We start from the raw sequence: 19938 nt of genomic DNA, 5'->3' as shown, positions 1-19938 counted from the left end.
TTGGATCAATCTGCTGTCACCTACTTAGACGCCACGCCCACCAACCGCGCTCAAGGAAACCAACGACAGCATTTCCTTCTCTTGTTTACTAACATATCACGCAAGTTGTAAAGCTGTGGTTTGGTTCTGCTGATATTTTTAAGATGGTAAGTATAGTTTAGATTACTTTTAAAACTTTGTGAACGTATGCACATCAGCATAAACTAATTAAAAGGTTAATACGCTGTTTGTTAGCCGCGGTTAGCCTGTTGGCGTTATTATGGAAACCAACATAAACCCTCGGTCACTTCATTTGTTGAGATGAATGGCGAAACCGTGCGATTTATTTTATATTATGATTAGTATTACACATTTATTGAGGCACACATATTCCAAGCTGTACAGTAAACGTGTTTGCCTGAATCTAATTAATTAAACGTGTGTGCTTATGAAACTAATCCAGCTCTTACAGCCTCCTCCAAATACAGATAAACGTTACTGAGTAACATAACTTATGTAAACATGTGATTTAATTAAGTAACCTTTAATTCTCCCTGCAAGAGAAAAAGACACACACACTTACTATTTTTCTAATGTTTTTGAAAGAAGTCTATTATCAAGACTGCAATTATTTGATCAAAAATACAGATTTTTTTCAGCATCATTACTCCAGTCTTGAGAGTGTCACATGATCCTTCAGAAATCACTCTACTATGATTTTGGAAACAGTTGTGCTGCTTTTGGGAACCTGTGATACTTTTTTCAGGATTCATTGATGAATAAATAATTAAAAAAAAAACATTACCATTACCATTTGCTGAATAAAAGTATTAATTTCTTTAAAAAAAAAAAGAAAGAAAGAAAGAAAAAAAAACTGACCCCAAATGGTTTGAACGGTAATGTATATTGTTACGAAATATTTATATTTTAAATAAATGCTGTTTTATTTATTTTTTTAAAAACTTTTTATTCATCAAAGAGTCCTGAAAAAAGTGTCAGAGGTTATAAAAAAATATTAAGCAGCAAAACTGTTCCAAAAATTGCTTAGAATAACATATATAGTGTAAGTGTGCAGATAATTATAAACCATGCTGAAATACAGTATACAAAAATAAACTCATCTGTTTTTCCTCCTCTGTTGCAACAGGGACAGTGTTTTTAGTTCAGTATATAGTTTGATTATATGATTATTTTATGCTTATTTCAAACAAAACTCAATAAAACGGTAAGAAAGCTATGTAACAGGTAATGATAATAACACCCCCTGGTGGAAGCATGCCTGAATCTCTCTCTTTCTGCTCTTATTTCCAAGGCTTCCAGCTTCAGGAAACCCAGTGCCACGACGAACCAGCGAAAGAGAGCAGGTCCCAAACCAGAGCTGACAGAGGAACAGAAGCAGGAGATCAGAGAGGCGTTTGATCTGTTCGACACAGACGGGTCTGGAAAGATAGATGTGAAGGAACTGAAGGTAAAAAGGGTTTGAGACCTGTATCAGTAATGTTAGCTATTATAGATAAAGACCATGAGACAGCATCTGAACTTAAAGGAATTAGGGATGGGACAGTATGAACATTTCATATCACGTTTATAGTGACCAAAATGATCACGATTATCAATATTATCATGGTTTTGTTCAAATGAGATGATTTTGTTCAAAAAGAACAGATGAACACTGAAAACATTTAATCAAGTTTTATACTTGAAAATCAACAAAGAATAAATAAAACAAGCAACTCTATGCACTTTTTTAAGCAAGATTCTATTCTGTGGCATTTCCTTCCTTATAATGACCATCGTCAATAGCGACGCATTATAACAGCGCACATCCACGTATCACAACGGACGCGCTCTCTCGTTTCATTCAAATGCAACTTGCCGCCTTGCGTCTCTGTTTTTGATTGTATTGAAATTAAATCAGAGGACTTTACTATTCATACTACTATAATATTGTTGTGATCATCTTGTCTGGATGATTGTTTTGTACGCTGTACAAAATGTATTTATAAACAGGTAAGATTTAAAACATTGATCTCAATTTAATATGTCCCCGTAATTATTGATGTGGTTAAAAACAAATCAGTGTAATAAGTGTATAATGAGTATACATTATTTTCCCTTAAACTTGTTTGTTCGTCTTTGGCTCAAAGCCACTTGCTGCGAACCTTTCTTCGCGGAAGCTTCATGTTAATTTCAAATGAGTGAGATAAAATATTTCAACTGTCAACAATTATTTCCCAGTCAAAGTTAACTTGCATTGCGTTCACTATACAACAGGTTACGAAGACGACTCTGCAGATTTGAAGCGTTTCCCCCTGTTGCCGCAACTTTTGCATGTTCTGCAGACAGAGTCTGGCCACTCTCCGTTGACAAGCATTTACTTCCTTGAAGGCGGGTACTCTGTTGAAGTTTAAAACTATTGGATCTGCCCTAGGGCTGCCACTAACGACTATTTTTATATCGATCTATCGACTAATTAATCGATTCATCTATCGACTAATTTATCACAATAATTTTCAACAATTTTACATAAAAAGATTTAATTTAATTTGCAACGTTGGCCTTCAGTAGTGTACTATAAAAAAAGTATAAATGTAAACAAGCCCTTGACAAAATGTAAAACTAAAAGAGTAAAAAGGTACAAATTTGTAAACCAACATAAGAAAAAAAAGAGAATATCAGCAAATACTTTTTATATAGAATAGTGTTGTCACGATACCAAAATTATGACTTTGATACGATACCTGATTAAAATACCTCAATACCGATACTGAATCGATACCATGGCAAAAAACTGTAAAAGTAATTTAATAATAATGCAGAACTTACTATTCATTGTTTTATAATTGCTTTAGGGTTAAAAAACCTTAAAAATTCACTTGGCCGGGATGTTCCTGCCCTGCCCTGCCCTGCCCTGCTTCACACCTTTAAGATCTGCACGGACTAAATTAATTGTAACACCCGATTTCTCATACACCTCTGTATACGTTCACAAAAGACATATCCGACTGCGTTTACCCGAATACTCGCCAGGAGGTGCATTTTTACATATTTTTTACCATTCAAACCCAATAATCCGCAAAATTGACGTCGCGATCTGCCTGAGTGAAAGGTGGCTGCGCGCGCGCACGTCCCGGCCGTGCCACACTTTTCTGTTGCGTTTTTTTTTTCCTGAGCTGCACGTATATATTTGTCTGTTCTGCTTCCATTGTTTAGTGAACGGTGGAAGCAGAGCTCACACACACGTCCTTACTTCTGCTGTACTACAGTACTACCAGTACTAATACAATTTCATATCGTACCCAACTTACCCAGTCGACTAAAAATATTGACGTCGACTAATTAACGCAGTCGATTGTATCGACCAATCGCGACAGGCCTAATCTGCCCAGAGCCACTCTGGATCTGCCATAACCAATCGCTAACGTTTGGTAGTGACACATGTCATCTCAAACTAGCGCACGACATCAACGTCATTGTTCTCAGCCACTCCCTCAGTTCGCTGATTGGACCGGTTAATTGTTAATTTGTTAAGTTAATTTGACCGGACAAAACCAGAGAATATACCGCAATCCCAGACGGAGTATTGAAGGAAAATTAAAATTGAGCGGAAGTACGTAGGAGGGCGGAGCCAGGCTAGACAGGGTGACCATCCTCAATTAAGTTTCCCTCAGGACTTTTGTAAAGGCCAAAATATGACCACACCTCAGATTTGGTTGTTTTAGGCTCCGATCAGACAGAACACGTTTTGCAGGTTTGAAAACGCATTCAGCGTTTTTTGCCTTTTTTGGTTGACGTTTTTTAACAATGTTTGTAGGCAACCCCTAATCTAATCAAGATAACCATCACCACAACGGAAGAACCGACTCTCCATTCATTCGATTGGACAATGGGAAAAAAACGCGATGACGTCGGGCGCTTTTCTGCTCAGAGTTAATTTTTTTCAACTTCATGCGCTCAGAGCGCTCCTGAAAAAACGTGAGGCGCAGCAGGCGGTTAAAACGCGAGGCGCCCGGGGCACACAAACAGCATGCATAACGCTCACTGCCAACAAAAAACTATTCAAAAAAGGCGCCTCACTGCAAAAACGCATCCTGTCTGATCGGGGCCTTAGGCTGAAAAATCTCCAGAGCGCTGTCACTGCCTTTTCTTCTCGTTCAAAAAACATTGCGCAATGTGTCTGCACCAGACTGGACAGGATTTACTGCGAGTTTTCAAAATCACAATAATCAAACACGGTTTTAAGGATAATTACATTTTAAACGATAATAGTAACCATCAGTACATTTTATCTTGGTTTATCACGAAACCGATAATCGTCCCATCCCTAAAAGGGATAGTTAATTCCTCACCCTCATGTCGTTCAACCCGCAAGACCTACAACACTATTTTTTATGAAATCCGAAAGGTTTAAAACCAACGGCCAAGGTTTTCTTTAAATAATACATTAAATGTTGATTTTCACTAAACCCAGAACACTTATAATAATATAAATATAATAATATACAACACATGACGCATGGGACCATTCTGTGATACTTGTGTCATTTTTTAAATAGCTTGATGTCGGTCTCTATTCAATAAATTGACTTTTTTTTTTAGAAGGGCATACGGCATTAGAACAACACCAGGATCAGTTAATAATGACTTAATTTTCATTTCAGGGTGAACTGTCCCTTTAAGACAAGACAACACTACAACTAATAGATATCACCATACTTCCCCAGTTGATTGATTACATTAAGAATTACAAATATTTTTTGTATTACACGTTTTCTGAAAAGTTATGCAAATGAGATATTATGTAATTAAATGTGCACAATTAGCATAAATCATAATTCCAAGGTTCAAAATTCTTGTTTCATTTTGTTGACATTTTGGATTTCTCTTTTTATCACTCACTCCATAAATCATAAAATACAGCCAGAAAAGAAAAGAAAAGAAAAGAAAAAACATTCACCGTTTTTAGGAATAAGATGATGTATAAGACCAGGCGAAGGATAAATGTTTTTGCCTGTATGGTCTTTCCTTAAGCAGAAGCCTTTAGAGCAAAAGATTTATAAATGAGGTGAAACATAAACCATTAAAATGCAGGTTTTCACACTTGACTTGTTGCCATAGGTTGCTATGAGAGCTCTGGGGTTTGAGCCAAAGAAAGAAGAGATCAAAAAGATGGTCGCTGATATTGATAAAGAAGGATCGGGCGTTATCAATTTCGACGATTTCCTTTCTATGATGACACAGAAAATGGTAAGTCTGCCAGCTAAACACTGTAGATATTTACATGGAGAAGGACGTCAATAATTGAACACATCAGACTATATATACTTAACATTCTGTAAATTGTGTTTATACCACTGTAGAATATATTCTCAGTGTGCAGGACTGTTTTTCACAAGCAGGGAGGAAAGTCAAGTTGAGGAAGAGCTTGTTTACGGTCTGTTTTTACGTCAAATTTAGAATTAAAACTATCCATTTTGTTATGTTTAATGTTAATATCACTGTTTCGGTCTGTTCTTTTTAACTCGCACATTCCATAATGTGAAGATGCTTGTGCACTGACTTAAGCGTTGACGCCAACGGCCCAGTGTGAATGTGGCGTAAGGATTGATGAGCTGCTGGGTTCATGACTATTAATCACGTTGTCAGCATTCGCTCAAACTGATTTGCTGAAATCAAAACAGGGACAGTAAAAGATGAGCGCCAGCCAATGAGATTGCTGTTTGCGCATTAGTCCCGCCCCCTACCGGAGAAACCGCATATCTTCTGCTTGTTCTTAAAACCTAAATAATTTCAAATGAACTCCGTTATTTTGACAGGAAAATACAACAAAGAATATTGTTTGCATGTAGCGAGTCGATTCAGCGTGGTATGCAAGACTCTCCTTGCGTGTGTGTGAGAAACAGCGCTCTCAGCAAAGAAACAGCACCTTCACACTAGAGTTTACGGTACGTTAAATACAGGTGCGCTCGCATCCATTGAGCTGAATTGAAATGGTACAGATCGCTTGAAAATAGCAAAACTCAAATGCTCAGTGTTCAGCGAGTGAAAATATATCTATGCTAAACGTATATACTTAGCGTCTAACACACACACACTGGCGAGTAAAATCTTAAGAATTTATTAGCCAGTGGCTAATGATAGACATTATTTAGTCGCCCGGAGTGAAGATTTAGTCGGATATGCGAGGGATTTACTCGCATTGTAGAGGGTTGCATATTTAAAACTTTATTAAAGTAAAAGATCTAGCTTCCTTCAGAACGCCTTCCGTATTCACCTTACACAGAAAGTGTAACGCCTCTCGCAATTCAAAAAGCTTGCGCTACGTCCGACATCATACGTTGCGCCAGTTTATTATTTGTGGATTACTTTTATAATGGATGGATACACTTTTTTGGGCTTCAAATTTTGGGCTGCCCTTATAAAGCTTGGAAGAGCCTGGATATTTTTTAATATAACTCTGATTGTGTTCGTCTGAAAGAAGAATGTCATATACACCTAGGATGACTTGAGGATGAGTAAATCATGGGGTAATTTTCATTTTTGGGTGAACTATCCCTTTAAGAGAGATAAGCAGTTTAGAAAGGATCTCAAGCTGACTAGCTGAAGATGTAACTGTAGCTTTACCCATTAATAGTACTTCCTTGAGAATAAACTCCAGCACAGTGCTACAACAACCTTAATGAAATGATCTTCACAATTGATCATGCTTTACATTGAACTCTTTAGAGCTACATATGGCAATATATCTGTTCAATAAAACACCTCACTCTCCTGTTGAGTAATAAAAATACCATCATCTCTGCGTCGCTTTTACAACATTTCAAATCCCTCAGCTCTCGCCATCTCCAAAAAGCCGTTTTTGTTTTAAACGGGTGATTACCCAAAGGTTGAAGATTTAGCGGCCCCGCGTCAACCTTTCTCGCTCGCTGTCACAACTAACCTCTGCCTTTCCAACACCAGACACAGTCAAACTTTTCTCTATTTACGGATATGAGACACACACCCGTCAGGTCTAAAATATAAGCGCTTATAATAGGTTTACCATAGTGATAAAACACATTTTAGAAGATGGATTGATGATGTGTTGACTAATTGTTTTTAAAAAATTTTTTACAAAAAAGTTACAAAGTATACCTTTAATTTCCAGCAAAAATAAAAATCTTGATACTGAACACCATTACTGCAATATAAATTTATTGAGATTTTGGTTATACTGCCAACTCCTACACTAAATTGTAATACATTTATCTTTCACAACAGAGTGAGAAGGACTCAAAAGAAGAAATCCTGAAGGCTTTCAGGCTTTTCGACGATGACTGCACAGGAAAAATCTCTTTTAAAAATCTCAAGCGAGTGGCCAAAGAGCTCGGGGAGAACCTCACAGACGAGGAGTTACAGGTGTGTCTGCGGCAGATGTGGGGAAATACACACAAAAAATGATGTTCCTGCATGTAAACCTCACAGACAGATTAGTCAGTGGGTAGTAAATGACTTAAGATCAGATAAGATCCCTCATCATGGAGGAACAGCTGACACCTTTAGGAAACACTGCAGTATAACAACATGTTTTTGAAGATAGTTTTTTAACAGGATTATGTATCTTTTTTTTAACAGGAAATGATCGACGAAGCCGACAGAGACGGCGACGGAGAGATTAATGAGCAGGAGTTTCTACGGATCATGAAAAAGACCAGTCTGTACTGAAGCTATTATATCTATAAGCCTCTTAAGGGAATTAAAGTGTTGTTTTGTGTTGCTTTCCTTTGTACTAGGTTGTAAAAATATTTTAATCTATACATATTTTGTACACTATTAAATAAAAATGTATTTGTCTGCACGTCTCCACGTAATGTCCAAGCCCAAAAGTAAAACATGCTTTAGAATAAAAAGCATGTGTTATATATATATATACGGATATAGAAACATGTAAGATATCCTTTTGAGACCCAGCATTTTGTCTGCTGTCAACAGTTTTAAATCCTGGTGTATCTTAAAGTGGAAATCCTTTTCAGAACCAAATTTTGGGAGTTTGGCTATAAAAACTTCCTCTGCCTTGTCTATGACAGCTTATTTATTTCTATTATAAAACACAAAACACATTCATATAAAATAGACACTATATATGAGATAGGGAATATCCATTATACAGATTAATGAGCCAAATATTATTTAGATGACCTGCGATGTATTTCATATTGCATTCTAGCTTTAGTTAGAATTCAGAACATTGCAGGCTAACACACACACATATATACATGCATACATACATATATAGTTTATATAAGTTTAAACAAACACTTACAGCCCAAACATTAAATTATTTCAGAAACTGGACAGACACATCTCAGCTCAGGAAAACTGTTGGTATCTATGATACTGCTAACATCAATCATGGGTTTAAGAAATTTCACTTCAAGTCACATTTATTCGCCTTCTTCCTATTATATTCTTGAGCAAGATGAAACTGAAAAAAGTTCCTCCAGAACCACAGTGGCATGTACCGTCACGTGTGATTTCTTTTAGCCAGCAACAGACAAAATTCAATAACCACTAATCACAACATTCAATAAAAACCAAATATAACACAAGTTGTTGATTGCGATTTTGCATTTCAAGTCCAGGATGAATCAGGTCAAATCAAGAGTGTTGAACTGAGAATCACATGATTGCACAACATGTGCTGAATTTTTTTAATGTCCCACAAATACAGTGAAACCTAAGAAGTCAATCGAAAAAAGGTTTATTACTGTCAAAAAATTGTAATCTAAAAATGTAAGTTATATAGTGTAAAAAATTATATAATTAGCTTAATTTACAAACAGAAATCAATCAGAAAACCACCCATGTTGCACTTTATTTTACAGTACGTGTACTGGGTTATGTTAGGTAACTACATGGGGTAAGGTTTAGGGGTAGGTTAAGGGTTATTACCTAGTTATTACCCAGTTATTGCAATTACTATAGTATGTACATGCTGAACACTGTGAAATAAAGTGCTACCTATGTGCATGTGAGACAAATTTGCTGAAAAGTTTATGGTTTCTATGTTGGTCTGATGTCCCTAGAAATAAGGTTTGCCGCTTTTTCCCAACAAGCCACATCATTTGAAGTATCGTCCACAAATGTTGCTTTAATGTGCTTTAATATTTAGGGTAAAACCCCAAACCCTAAAAAATGAGCAATGGTAAAAGTGAAGCAGATACCACTCATAGTATTATTTTTTTGTCTTAAAATGCAAATTCTGTAGTTCCGTATCCAGTATGTTTCACTTTGTTTAACACCAAAGGGCATCTTATGATGTGTCTGTTTAGACAAGTAAACGTGTGTCTAAAGGCCTGTGAGAGCAGAAACACCCGAGACCATCGTGCCACCAGAATGACTCAACTAATGTGAGAGAAATGAATGATACATTAATGAAATGACTAAATGCGAACCATGATGACTAAGGCATCAGTAAAAGTGATTTTGCTCTTTATGTCTATAAGTGAAGCCGCAAACACACACTGTGCCACCTGACCTGAGCTTAATACAGGCCGCTGAATCTTCACAGCGAGCAACTAAAGTGACGTTTCCACTAATGAAATAGTGCATATACCTGTGTGATAAACAGGATTTTAGTCACAGTTATTTTTCCAGAGGCGTTGGTGGATCTGCTTGCATCAAGGTGAAAGTTTGTTTACAAGTTTCAGACACTATAAATTCTAAATGGAAAGTAGGAAATGGTAAAGCGATGTGCGTCAAGATGTCAAAATTTCATCGCTGCCTCCGTATCTCAAGGTCGGATCGCTCGACTGATGGGCGTTTGATGTGTCCATCTCTAAAGTCCCTCCTATTTTTAGTGAAAACAATCTTTTTTTAGTGTCTATAAAACTGACTATTGACAGCGTAAACGTTTTATCTTCAAGCCATATGAATCACAACGATTAAGCAGCACCAGACCAATGTACTTTCTCTGAAACCAGAACTATAACGGCGTCTCAACTGTTTTTTGTTTTTTTCCAAAATAGTGAAACAGTCTCAGTGTCTGTTATTGTCTGCTTGAGACGAATCATTTGAATGAATCATCACAACTTTCAAACAAAACCTAGATTTTATTCTATTTACAGAAAGTACCAAACGTTCAAGATATTGATACTGTGGTGTTTTTCTACATTTTAGTTATTACTTATACTTTACTCAAGTTCTACTGAACCTGAATGCTTATTCTCTTATTTATTTTATATTAAGAAAAAAAAAACATTTGTTTGACTCTTTTCAGTTCCAAGTAGCTCTTTAATCTCTCCTTTTATGCAACAAAACATTTAACAATAAGGTTTAATATGTTCACATTAGTTAACATGAACTAACAATGAAAAAATATTTCTTAATCATTTGTTAATTTGAACCTTTGCTAATACATAAATCAAAAGTGTTATGTTAATATCATTTCATGAGCTAACATGAAACGAACAGTTCTATTTTTATTAACTAACATTAACAAAGATTAATAAATACTTTAACAAATGGATTAGTTCATGTTAATGGGACCTTATTGTAAAGTATTTTATTGGTCTAACAAATTGCAAAAGTTTTCATAACTTTTACCTACCTTTCAGTGTATAAAAATCATGGTGTTTGAATATGTTTGAACTAATTTTTAAGTGAGTTTAATGTAATTTTAGTTGAAATGACTAACATTTAAGGCAGTCACAATTGTAAATCGTGCATAAAAGTGCAATTTGTATTGCAGTATAATGGCATATGAAAATAGTGCCTCTACCAAAAAGTGATACGGGGTACCATGGTAAAATGACGGTATAATACCAGAGTGGCACTAAATAATTACAGTATTCATAAACAAAGCTATTTACATGGTACTCCAAAAGAAAAGTTGCTGCCTTGGATGTTTAAGTCATTTGAACTTACATTACATTGAACTGACTTGAAACAATTTAATTGAATCTTGTATGAGAATGGCAGAATTTATTTTGATGAGTTGATGAGTTAAAGTTATTTAAAAACATATGCTACCATAACTTACCGATCATATAATTTTTTACAGTATATATATATATATATATATATATATATATATATATATATATATATATATATATATATATATATATAGTGCTTTTTTGTACTTATTTGGTACCATGGTAAAGCCATAGTACTTACTTTATAAGTGCACTGACCCCGTGTTTTTTATCCCCCCACAAGTTAACTATTTAACTGACAAATAACCTTTAAAAACACAAAGTAAAGGCCGGCTCTTCTCAGAAATCTCCCATGTTGCCGTGCAAGCGTACCCTGCATGATCTTATGCCCCGCTCTTATAGGAAAATTAGCTTTGAAGTCACAAATAATACTCCCACATATAGGCCTCTGGACAGAAACTTGTGTCTTGTTTCCTCTAAATCTCTGCGTTTCCATAACAACACTGTTTTCAGAAGCGGCGAGCAGTTAACCCCTAAATGCCAAGGAAATGTCACTGTTTCAGATATGATAATAAAGTGTTAATTGAGTGTGAGACCCCTTTAGTTTTCACTCAGACAGCAAAGCGCTCGCACTATAAAGAGCTGAGGCTGACGGCATGAACTGGTATGTACATCTGACTATCTTTGCTCAGTTTTTGTTTTGCCATGTTGTTGTGTAGAAATGGGTCCCACTGTGTGCAGTCATAAATTGAATGTTTGAGCTCATCTGCTTAAGTTGACAATCCATTCAGTAAGTGTTAGAGTATTTATATGGTCCTGCTTTAAACAGTTTGCAGTGCTTTATACACACTGAATATTGATGCACTGGTGTACCTGTGTTGCACAGAAAGGGCGTGACTTACTCACTCCAGTATTTGCGACTTTGAAAGTGTAATAACCTAAGAGAAGAAACATCTACGTCACCTGTAGACATCCAGCACTTTTTTAAATCAGTACTGATCTGAGCACATTACTCATGAGCACTTGGCACATTAATGCTTATGTTAAGGAACATATTTCTGGAGTGTAACTGCTGTTAATGATGTCATATTTAAGGCATCTTACATAAACCTTCATATAGATTTAGAATATTTATTCACAAACTTATTCACAAATATTATAATAAATTATATACAGTATAACCTATATAGATTTTCTATAAACCCATATATATACATATTTATACACTGATCAGGCATAACATTATGCCCACTGACAGGTGAAGTGAATAACACTGATTCTCTCTTCATCACGGCACCTGTTAGTGGGTGGGATATATTAGGCAGCAAGTGAACTTTTTTTCCCTCAAGGTTGATGTGTTAGAAGCAGGAAAAATGGGCAAGCGTAAGGATTTGAGTGAATTTGACAAGGGCCAAATTGTGATGGCTAGACGACTGGGTCAGAGCATCTCCAAAACTGCAGCTCTTGTGGGGTGATCCGGGTCTGCAGTGGTCAGTTTCTATTAAAAGTGGTCCAAGGAAGGAACAGTGGTGAACCGGTAACAGGGTCATGGACGGCCAAGGCTCGTTGATGCACGTAGAGAGTGAAGGCTGGCTCGTGTGGTCCGATCAAACAGACAAGCTACTGTAGCTTAAATTGCTCAAGAAGTTAATGCTGGTTCTGATAGAAAGGTGTCAGAATACACAGTGCATCAGTTTGTTGCGTATGGGACTGCATAGCCGCAGACCAGTCAGGGTGCCCATCCTGACCCCTGTCCACCGCTAACATCTTGGTGCCAGATACCATATCACACCTCCAGGAGTCTTGTGTAAATATATATATACATCTATCTAAAATATCAATTTTAATATATATAAAAAATGATGTATATATTTTAATACATTACTTTTTACATATATATATATATATATATATTCTATTTTTCAATTAATATATACAAATACTATAATGAATTATAAATAATATTATGTAGATTTTCTATAAATATCTATCTATATATATTTAAATGTATAAATGTATTTTCTTTTTAGTTAATATGTACAAATAATATAACAAATGATATATATGTATATATATATAAACAATTATATAGCTGCTCAGTCAGAGAGTTAATTCTTCAAAAAGACCAATACTGCTTTAAATATCATCACAAACATTAATCATCATGGCATCTAATTCTCCAAACTGAGAAGTAGGACACAAGGAGCCACACGCTCCATAGCCACAGTGCCTCTATTCCCAGCGTACACACGGCCGTCCCCCGCCCACATCGCCCTATCTTCCTGTGCTCTTACCGTAATATCCGCAAAATCTTCTCGCTCTCAGTCTGAATCAGCCGAAAAACTGATTCACCTGTGTCCTCACACATGCCCCCAATATCAGCCGCTTCAGTCTGCAGTTGCCTTCAGCTGGCTTCAGTCTGGATCCACAGGCACTGGAGCTTGTTGTGTCTGAAGCTCTAGAGAGAAAGTGAAAAAGAGAAAAGTCAACTCTCAACCTACACTGAAATGCAACTCTCTGCGCACAGCGAGCTTCATGCTAATGTACAGAAAATAGGCCCACATATATAGCTAAGAACAGAATATGCAGCAATATGGCTCACGTGATGAACAAATTCTCAAACAAATATGACCTTAACACCCTCACGTAACTGATCTGAACACGTTAAGTCTCTCTATAGGCCATTTAAGATATTACAACAGGTTTCTTTTTAAAGGTGAATTCTAATAAGAAAATGTCTGTGAATAAACATTGACTAAACATGACGAGGCAGCCACTGACTCCTAAAATGAAACATTTAGGGACCAAATTACATTTTAAGTTGAATAATTAGAGAACTGCTTGATAAAGATGGTTAATCGAAAGCACTTCAGTTCATATCTTCCTACTTTAGCTTTTAACCCGTTCTGTTGTGACTGAGACATTTTAGTCCGTACACCATGGCTATTTAAATATATACGATCAGGCATTACATAAAAAACTGTGTGGGTGTTGGTTTTTTGCTGCCAAAACAGCCCTGACCCGTCGAGGCATGGACTCTACTTGACCCCTGAAGGTGTGCTGTGGTATCACACCAGGCCACATGGTCTGCAACAATGCTTAGGTAGGTGGTACGTGTCAAAGTTAGGGATGTCACAAGTACCAGTACTTCGGTACCAAGTCGGTACTGAAATGTCGAAAATGTGACGATACCAGCATTTCTGTAGTACCGGTAGTACAGAGTATATTCGGTACCCACTCTGCTTTCACTTCCGTGTTTATCTAAGCACAGGGCTCCGGACTGTAGCTGAATATAGACTAGTGCCTGTGAATATTAGACAGCAATAGACTAGTGCCTGTGAATATTAGACAGCAAAATACTATTAAAATATTAATCCTGCATGTTCTGCGTCTCTGTGTGAATGATTGGCGCAGATGCACGCTTTCATTTGCAACGCGCGTGACTTTAGCCTCTGCAGTGTCACTATGAGCACAGGAACTTCATCTCTAGAGCCGCTCCGAGAGTCACTTCATGAGCATTTACCATTTAATTTGAGAAAAACTGTCATATCATAAACACACAGACACACAAAGGTCTTCACGGCAACCCGTCAAAACAAAACTTCAGTTTAACTTGAAGAAATATATTAGGCTACTGTTGTACAGTAGATTTGGCTACATCTCAATGTAATAATACTATGTAAATAATACATGTTTATATGTATTATTTACTTATAATGAATATCATCCTAATCTGTCCTTCGGATGAGACGTTAAACCGAGGTCCTTACTCTCTGTGGTCATTAAAAATCCCATGGCACTTCTCGTAAAGAGTAGGGGTGTAACCCCGGTGTCCTGGCCAAATTCCCTCCATTGGCCCTTACTAATCATGGCCTCCTAAAATTCCCCATCCATTGAATTGGCCTCTATTGCCCTGTCTTTTTTTTCCAACTGTTCAACTTTGGGTAATATGCAGCGCTCATCACTGTCACTGTTTACCCAGCCGTCCAATCACAGTGGAGGAGGGGCGGGACAAATGCTACACCGACCAATCATCCTACTTGTACAACGACTGAACAACAATGGATTAATATTGCGTTAATAATGAGTTAATATTGATGGTTACTGCATTTTTATATTCAGTAATATTCATCAAAATAATTCTGTATCATAGCAACCAAAGTATCTCAGCTGGAAAAGCCCGCTGGCCGTTTTCAGAAGAGCACCTGCCGTTTTTTAGCTGGCTAAAAATGCTTTGGTGGACACACAATAATTTAATATTTATTGCTAGGCATATGGCCAATTAGTCTCTTTAGCATGTATGCAATATACTGGAGCAAAACCAGAAGGAAGTCCAGAAGATTCCACAGCGTTCCTGGACACGTAATTTGCGTAGTTGTAACTCATTGGCAGGGATTATGCTAATTATGAATGAGCGTGCACGTGCGTTCTATTTACGAATGTTTGGAATTCATTAATATACACACATTTAACTACCGAATCCGCAAAGTGTTTGTGAATCCGGAGGAGAGTTTTCGTAAAGGTCCATTTTACGCACAAATTACTATTTTGGTATTGTGACATCCCTAGTCAAAGTAACATCCACATGGATGGCAGGACCCAAGGTTTCCCAGCAGAACATTGCCCAAAGCATCATCACTGCCTCCGCCGGTTTGCCTTCTTCCCATAGTGCATCCTGGTGTCATGTGTTCCCCAGGTAAACCACGCACACGCACCCGGCCATCCACATGATGTAAAAGAAAACATGATTCATCAGACCAGGCCACCTTCTTCCATTGCTCCGTGGTCCAGTTCTGATGCTCACGTGCCCACTGTTGGCGCTTTCGGTGTGGACAGGGGTCAGCATGGGCACCCTGACTGGTCTGCGGCTATGCAGCCCCATACACAACAAACTGATGCACTGTGTATTCTGACACCTTTCTATCAGAACCAGCATTAACTTCTTGAGCAATTTGAGCTACAGTAGCTCGTCTGTTTGATTGGACCACACGGGCCAGACTTAGCTCCCCATGTGCATCAATGAGCCTTGGCTGCCCATGACACTCCAAAAGAGCTGCAGTTTTTGGAGATGGTCTGACCCAGTCGTCTAGCCATCATAATTTGGCCCTTGTCAAACTCGCTCAAATCCTTCCGCTTGCCCATTTTTCCTGCTTCTAACACATCAACTTTGAGGACAAAATGTTCACTTGCTGCCTAATATATCCCACCCACTAACAGGTGCCGTGATGAAGAGAGAATCAGTGTTATTCACTTCACCTCTCATAATGGTCATAATGTTATAATGTTATGCCTGATCTGTGTATATTATTTAGTATAAATTGGTTGCTATTTGATGCTGTTATTGATTCTGATTCTATGCCATGAAATATGCCATGCCATTTTGAAATAATATTTATGCCTGTTTGAAAATAAATAATTGTGTTTCATATGCTAAACAATAACCAATATTTTTTGTAAAATATTAGAAAATATTAATTTATTACAATAAAAAACAGAATATATAATTATTTTGAATTACTTTCTTTGCAAGTGCTAAAAAAGTATGTTCTATAGTATGAATGTGTGTAGTATGAATATAATATGGACGTACAACATTCATCATGCTGCCATTATCATGTGACCTACCAGCGTCAGTTGCGTCGCTTCACTGCCATGGGATAGTAAAGTGTCCATTGTATGCACACTTCAAAATCTCGTCGGAAGAAGTAGGTCATCCGGGGACTTTTCACCTATAGTTTTATACTGTGAATTCAAACATACTTCATACATACAGACAGAATCATCTTTAAAGTCGGCATGAAACAGCAGTTGCGGTAGTCTTTTCTTTCCTATTGTGACGTATATTAGAGTAAAACAGAACAAGAACAAATGTAGGGCGGGGCTTCGTTTTGTCTGTGGGGAATTGATTGGATGGTTGTGGTTTGCTATTGGTAGATCTCATGTGAGTGACAGGTTACACTGCCCTCGTCATCAGAGAACACAAGAGATGAAGAGGGAGGGGAAGTTATTCTGATTCAAGATTACCGGGAACATGAATTTAAAAAATAATAATGTTGTGCACGGATAAATCATTGCAATATCCCATAAAAAAAATTTAAAAGTCGTGACTGCTACACTCTTGGTTCCACCAGACATGAATTAAAACATTAAAGTTCCTCAAATCTAGCCCTGGAGGGCTACTGTCCTGCAGAGTTTAGCTGAACCCTTGATCAAACTCACCTAGCTGCAATTTTCTAGTAACTCTGAAGACCTTGACTAGCTTGTTCAGGTGTGTTTGAGGGTTGGTACTAAACTTTGCAGGGCAGTGGATCTCCAGGACCGGATTTGAGGAACCCTGTAATATTTAAATATTTAATAATAATACTTTTGTGAAATATACAATACACATTATATCCCTTAAACATACAGTGTGAATCTGTAATGCATGTTTAGGCCATTAATGATTCGATTTTCCCAAAGATACACAATATATTGCAAAAAGTTTTGAGACATCTGGCTTTACATTCACATTAACTTTAATGACATCCCATTCTTAATCCGTAGGGTTTAATATGGAGTTGGCCCACCCTTTGCAGCTATAACAGCTTCAACTCTTCTGGGAAGGCTTTCCACAAGGTTTAGGAGTGTGTTTATGGGTATTTTTGACCATTCTTCTAGAAGCGCATTTGTGAGGTCAGGCACTGATGTTGGATGAGAAGGCCTGGCTCGCAGTCTCCGCTCTAATTCATCCCAAAGGTGTTCTATCGGGTTGAGGTCAGGACCGACGCTTTGTGCACTGGTGCGCAGTCATGTTGGAAAAGGAAGGGGTCATCCCCAAATGATTCCCCGTCGGATTGCCAGACAGAGAAGCAGGTCACTCCAGAGAACAAGTCTCCACTGCTCTAGAGTCCAGTGGCGGCGTGCTTTACCCCACTGCATCCCACGCTTTGCATTGCACTTGGTGATGTAAGGCTTGGATGAGCTGCTCGGCCATGGAAACCCATTCCATGAAGCTCTCTACGCACTGTTCTTGAGCTAATCTGAAGGCCACACAAAGTTTGGAGGTCTGTAGCTATTGACTCTGCAGAAAGTTGGCGACTGACCCCGCTCTGTGATTTTACGTGGCCTACCACTTCGTGGCTGAGTTGCTGTTGTTCCCAATTGCTTCCACTTTGTTATAATACCACTAACAGTTGAGCGTGGAATATTTAGTAGTGAGGAAATGTCACAAATGGACTTATTACACAGGTGGCAACCTATCACGGTACCACACTTGAATTCACTGAGCTCCTGAGAGCGACCCATTCTTTCACAAATGTTTGTAGAAGCGTCTGCATGCCCAGTGCTTGATTTTATACACCTGTGGCCATGGAAGTGATTGGAAATGGAAGTCCCCATGAGTAAACAAGCTTATAAATCATACAGAATGTAAAGATGCAGAAGGTTTTGTGTAATGGCTAGGTTTAGGGTTTGTGTGCGTGTGTATGTGTGTGTCTGAATGGAATATAGTGTTCTTGTGTATCCTTTGTTTAATTTTATAAACCATTATGATCATTCATAGCTCAGAATTTCTCAGCTTAATGGAGATCTAAGTTATGTGTCATTTAACTAAGAATACAAACAGACACAAATGAGTCAATAGCTGTCATGCAAATAAAAATGTAAACAAATTTCCCCCTGTTCTAAATAACCATCTATAACACTATAGTAAATATGCATATATGGTATTGAGTAGTGTATGTCAGTTTGTAGTTTTTGTTCCTTAATGTATGTTCCTCACATGAAGTTCCGGATTTATAGCAGCTTCTAAAACCGTAAACCATAACGTGACTCAGTCAAGTCAAAACTGTTTGGTCGAGACTCAATCAAAGACTCAAAGTGTGAGTCAATTTGTTTGTAACCAGCTGTTTTGTTTTGTGGGTTGAATGGCATTTTAATGCAACTGTAACCCACCTCAATATCAGCATGTGTAAACCTCCTCCACAAAACAAACAAGTCGAGCGAGGAAGTTGGCCTCTCAAATATTAGAAAAAGACCTTAAGTTTTAAGGAACTGTGCTCTGACTAAAAGAATAGTTTTAGTGTATGCTCTGATATTTAAATGATGTGGTTCATGGCCTTGTTTTAACAGAAAACAGTGAGTAAGAATTCTGTTCAGAATTTTGCTTGGTTTCATCTTTTGATGGAAATATGGCAACAGAAAGTGACTCATAACTTGAAATATTCTCTCTATTTTAGCTATAGGTAATCTTTGATCAACGTTAGGGTCTTTCCCACATTTAAGCAAAGTGCAAAGTCTAAATTTTTTAGAACAAAAAAAGAAATTCAACTGTTTAATGTGAAACTACTGTGGGAACTTACAAAAAAGGTCATTCTGCATTTTGCCTGCATGTCAAGTTTGTGTCAGATTTTGTTTTGCGATCAATTAAAGTGTTAAAATACATAAAGGCATACATTTTCCTTCAGTGGAAATATTGAGTATCACCTTTTAAGGTAAACAAAAATGTTCTCTCAGTCTCTTTCTGTCATCTTGCATCAGACACTTTTCCACTGCAGCGCATTATTTTTGTATGCAAATATTGTATAAGAATTTGGGATTTTTGTGACATTAGTCATCGTCACAAATTAAAAGTAAATTCTATCTATCATCTATCTATCTATCTATCTATCTATCTATCTATCTATCTATCTATCTATCTATCTATCTATCTATCTATCTATCTATCTATCTATCTATCTATCTATCTATCTATCTATCTATCTATCTATCTATCTATCTATCTATCTATCCCTCCATCCATCCATCCATCCGTCTGTTAGAATATATACAGTCAAACCAAAAATGATCTAGACACCAGATATAATGTTTCACTAGTCTACTCCAGTCTACTCCAGTTAACATGAAATACTTTTGAAATACAGTCAATCATGAGACCCTAAAATAATTTTTAATAGCATTTTTCATGGCATGGCTTTTTAACCTCATATTAATAAATAAATTATACATTTACAGTCAAACCAAAATGTATTCAGTATTCACCTTAAACATTTTCGCACATTGTCAC

The 19938-nt window shown here is 37.1% G+C and overlaps 1 protein-coding gene across 1 annotated transcript; it reads left to right on the top strand.

The window, feature by feature from the left end:
* The first annotated feature begins 26 nt into the window (after positions 1 to 26).
* cetn4 (centrin 4) lies at positions 27 to 8544 on the top strand. Its single transcript, XM_079839115.1, has 5 exons — positions 27 to 146; positions 1292 to 1447; positions 5098 to 5226; positions 7240 to 7377; positions 7594 to 8544. The coding sequence occupies exons 1-5, from the start codon at positions 144 to 146 to the stop codon at positions 7681 to 7683; spliced, it is 516 nt and encodes a 171-aa protein (XP_079695241.1). The 5' UTR covers positions 27 to 143; the 3' UTR covers positions 7684 to 8544.
* Positions 8545 to 19938: the final 11394 nt, after the last annotated feature.

Source organism: Gobio gobio (assembly GCF_949357685.1).
Source record: "Gobio gobio genome assembly, chromosome: 16".
NCBI classification, from domain to species: Eukaryota; Metazoa; Chordata; class Actinopteri; order Cypriniformes; family Gobionidae; genus Gobio; species Gobio gobio.
Note: the sequence above shows the minus strand (reverse complement) of the source record. Positions and strands in the feature narration are given on the sequence as shown.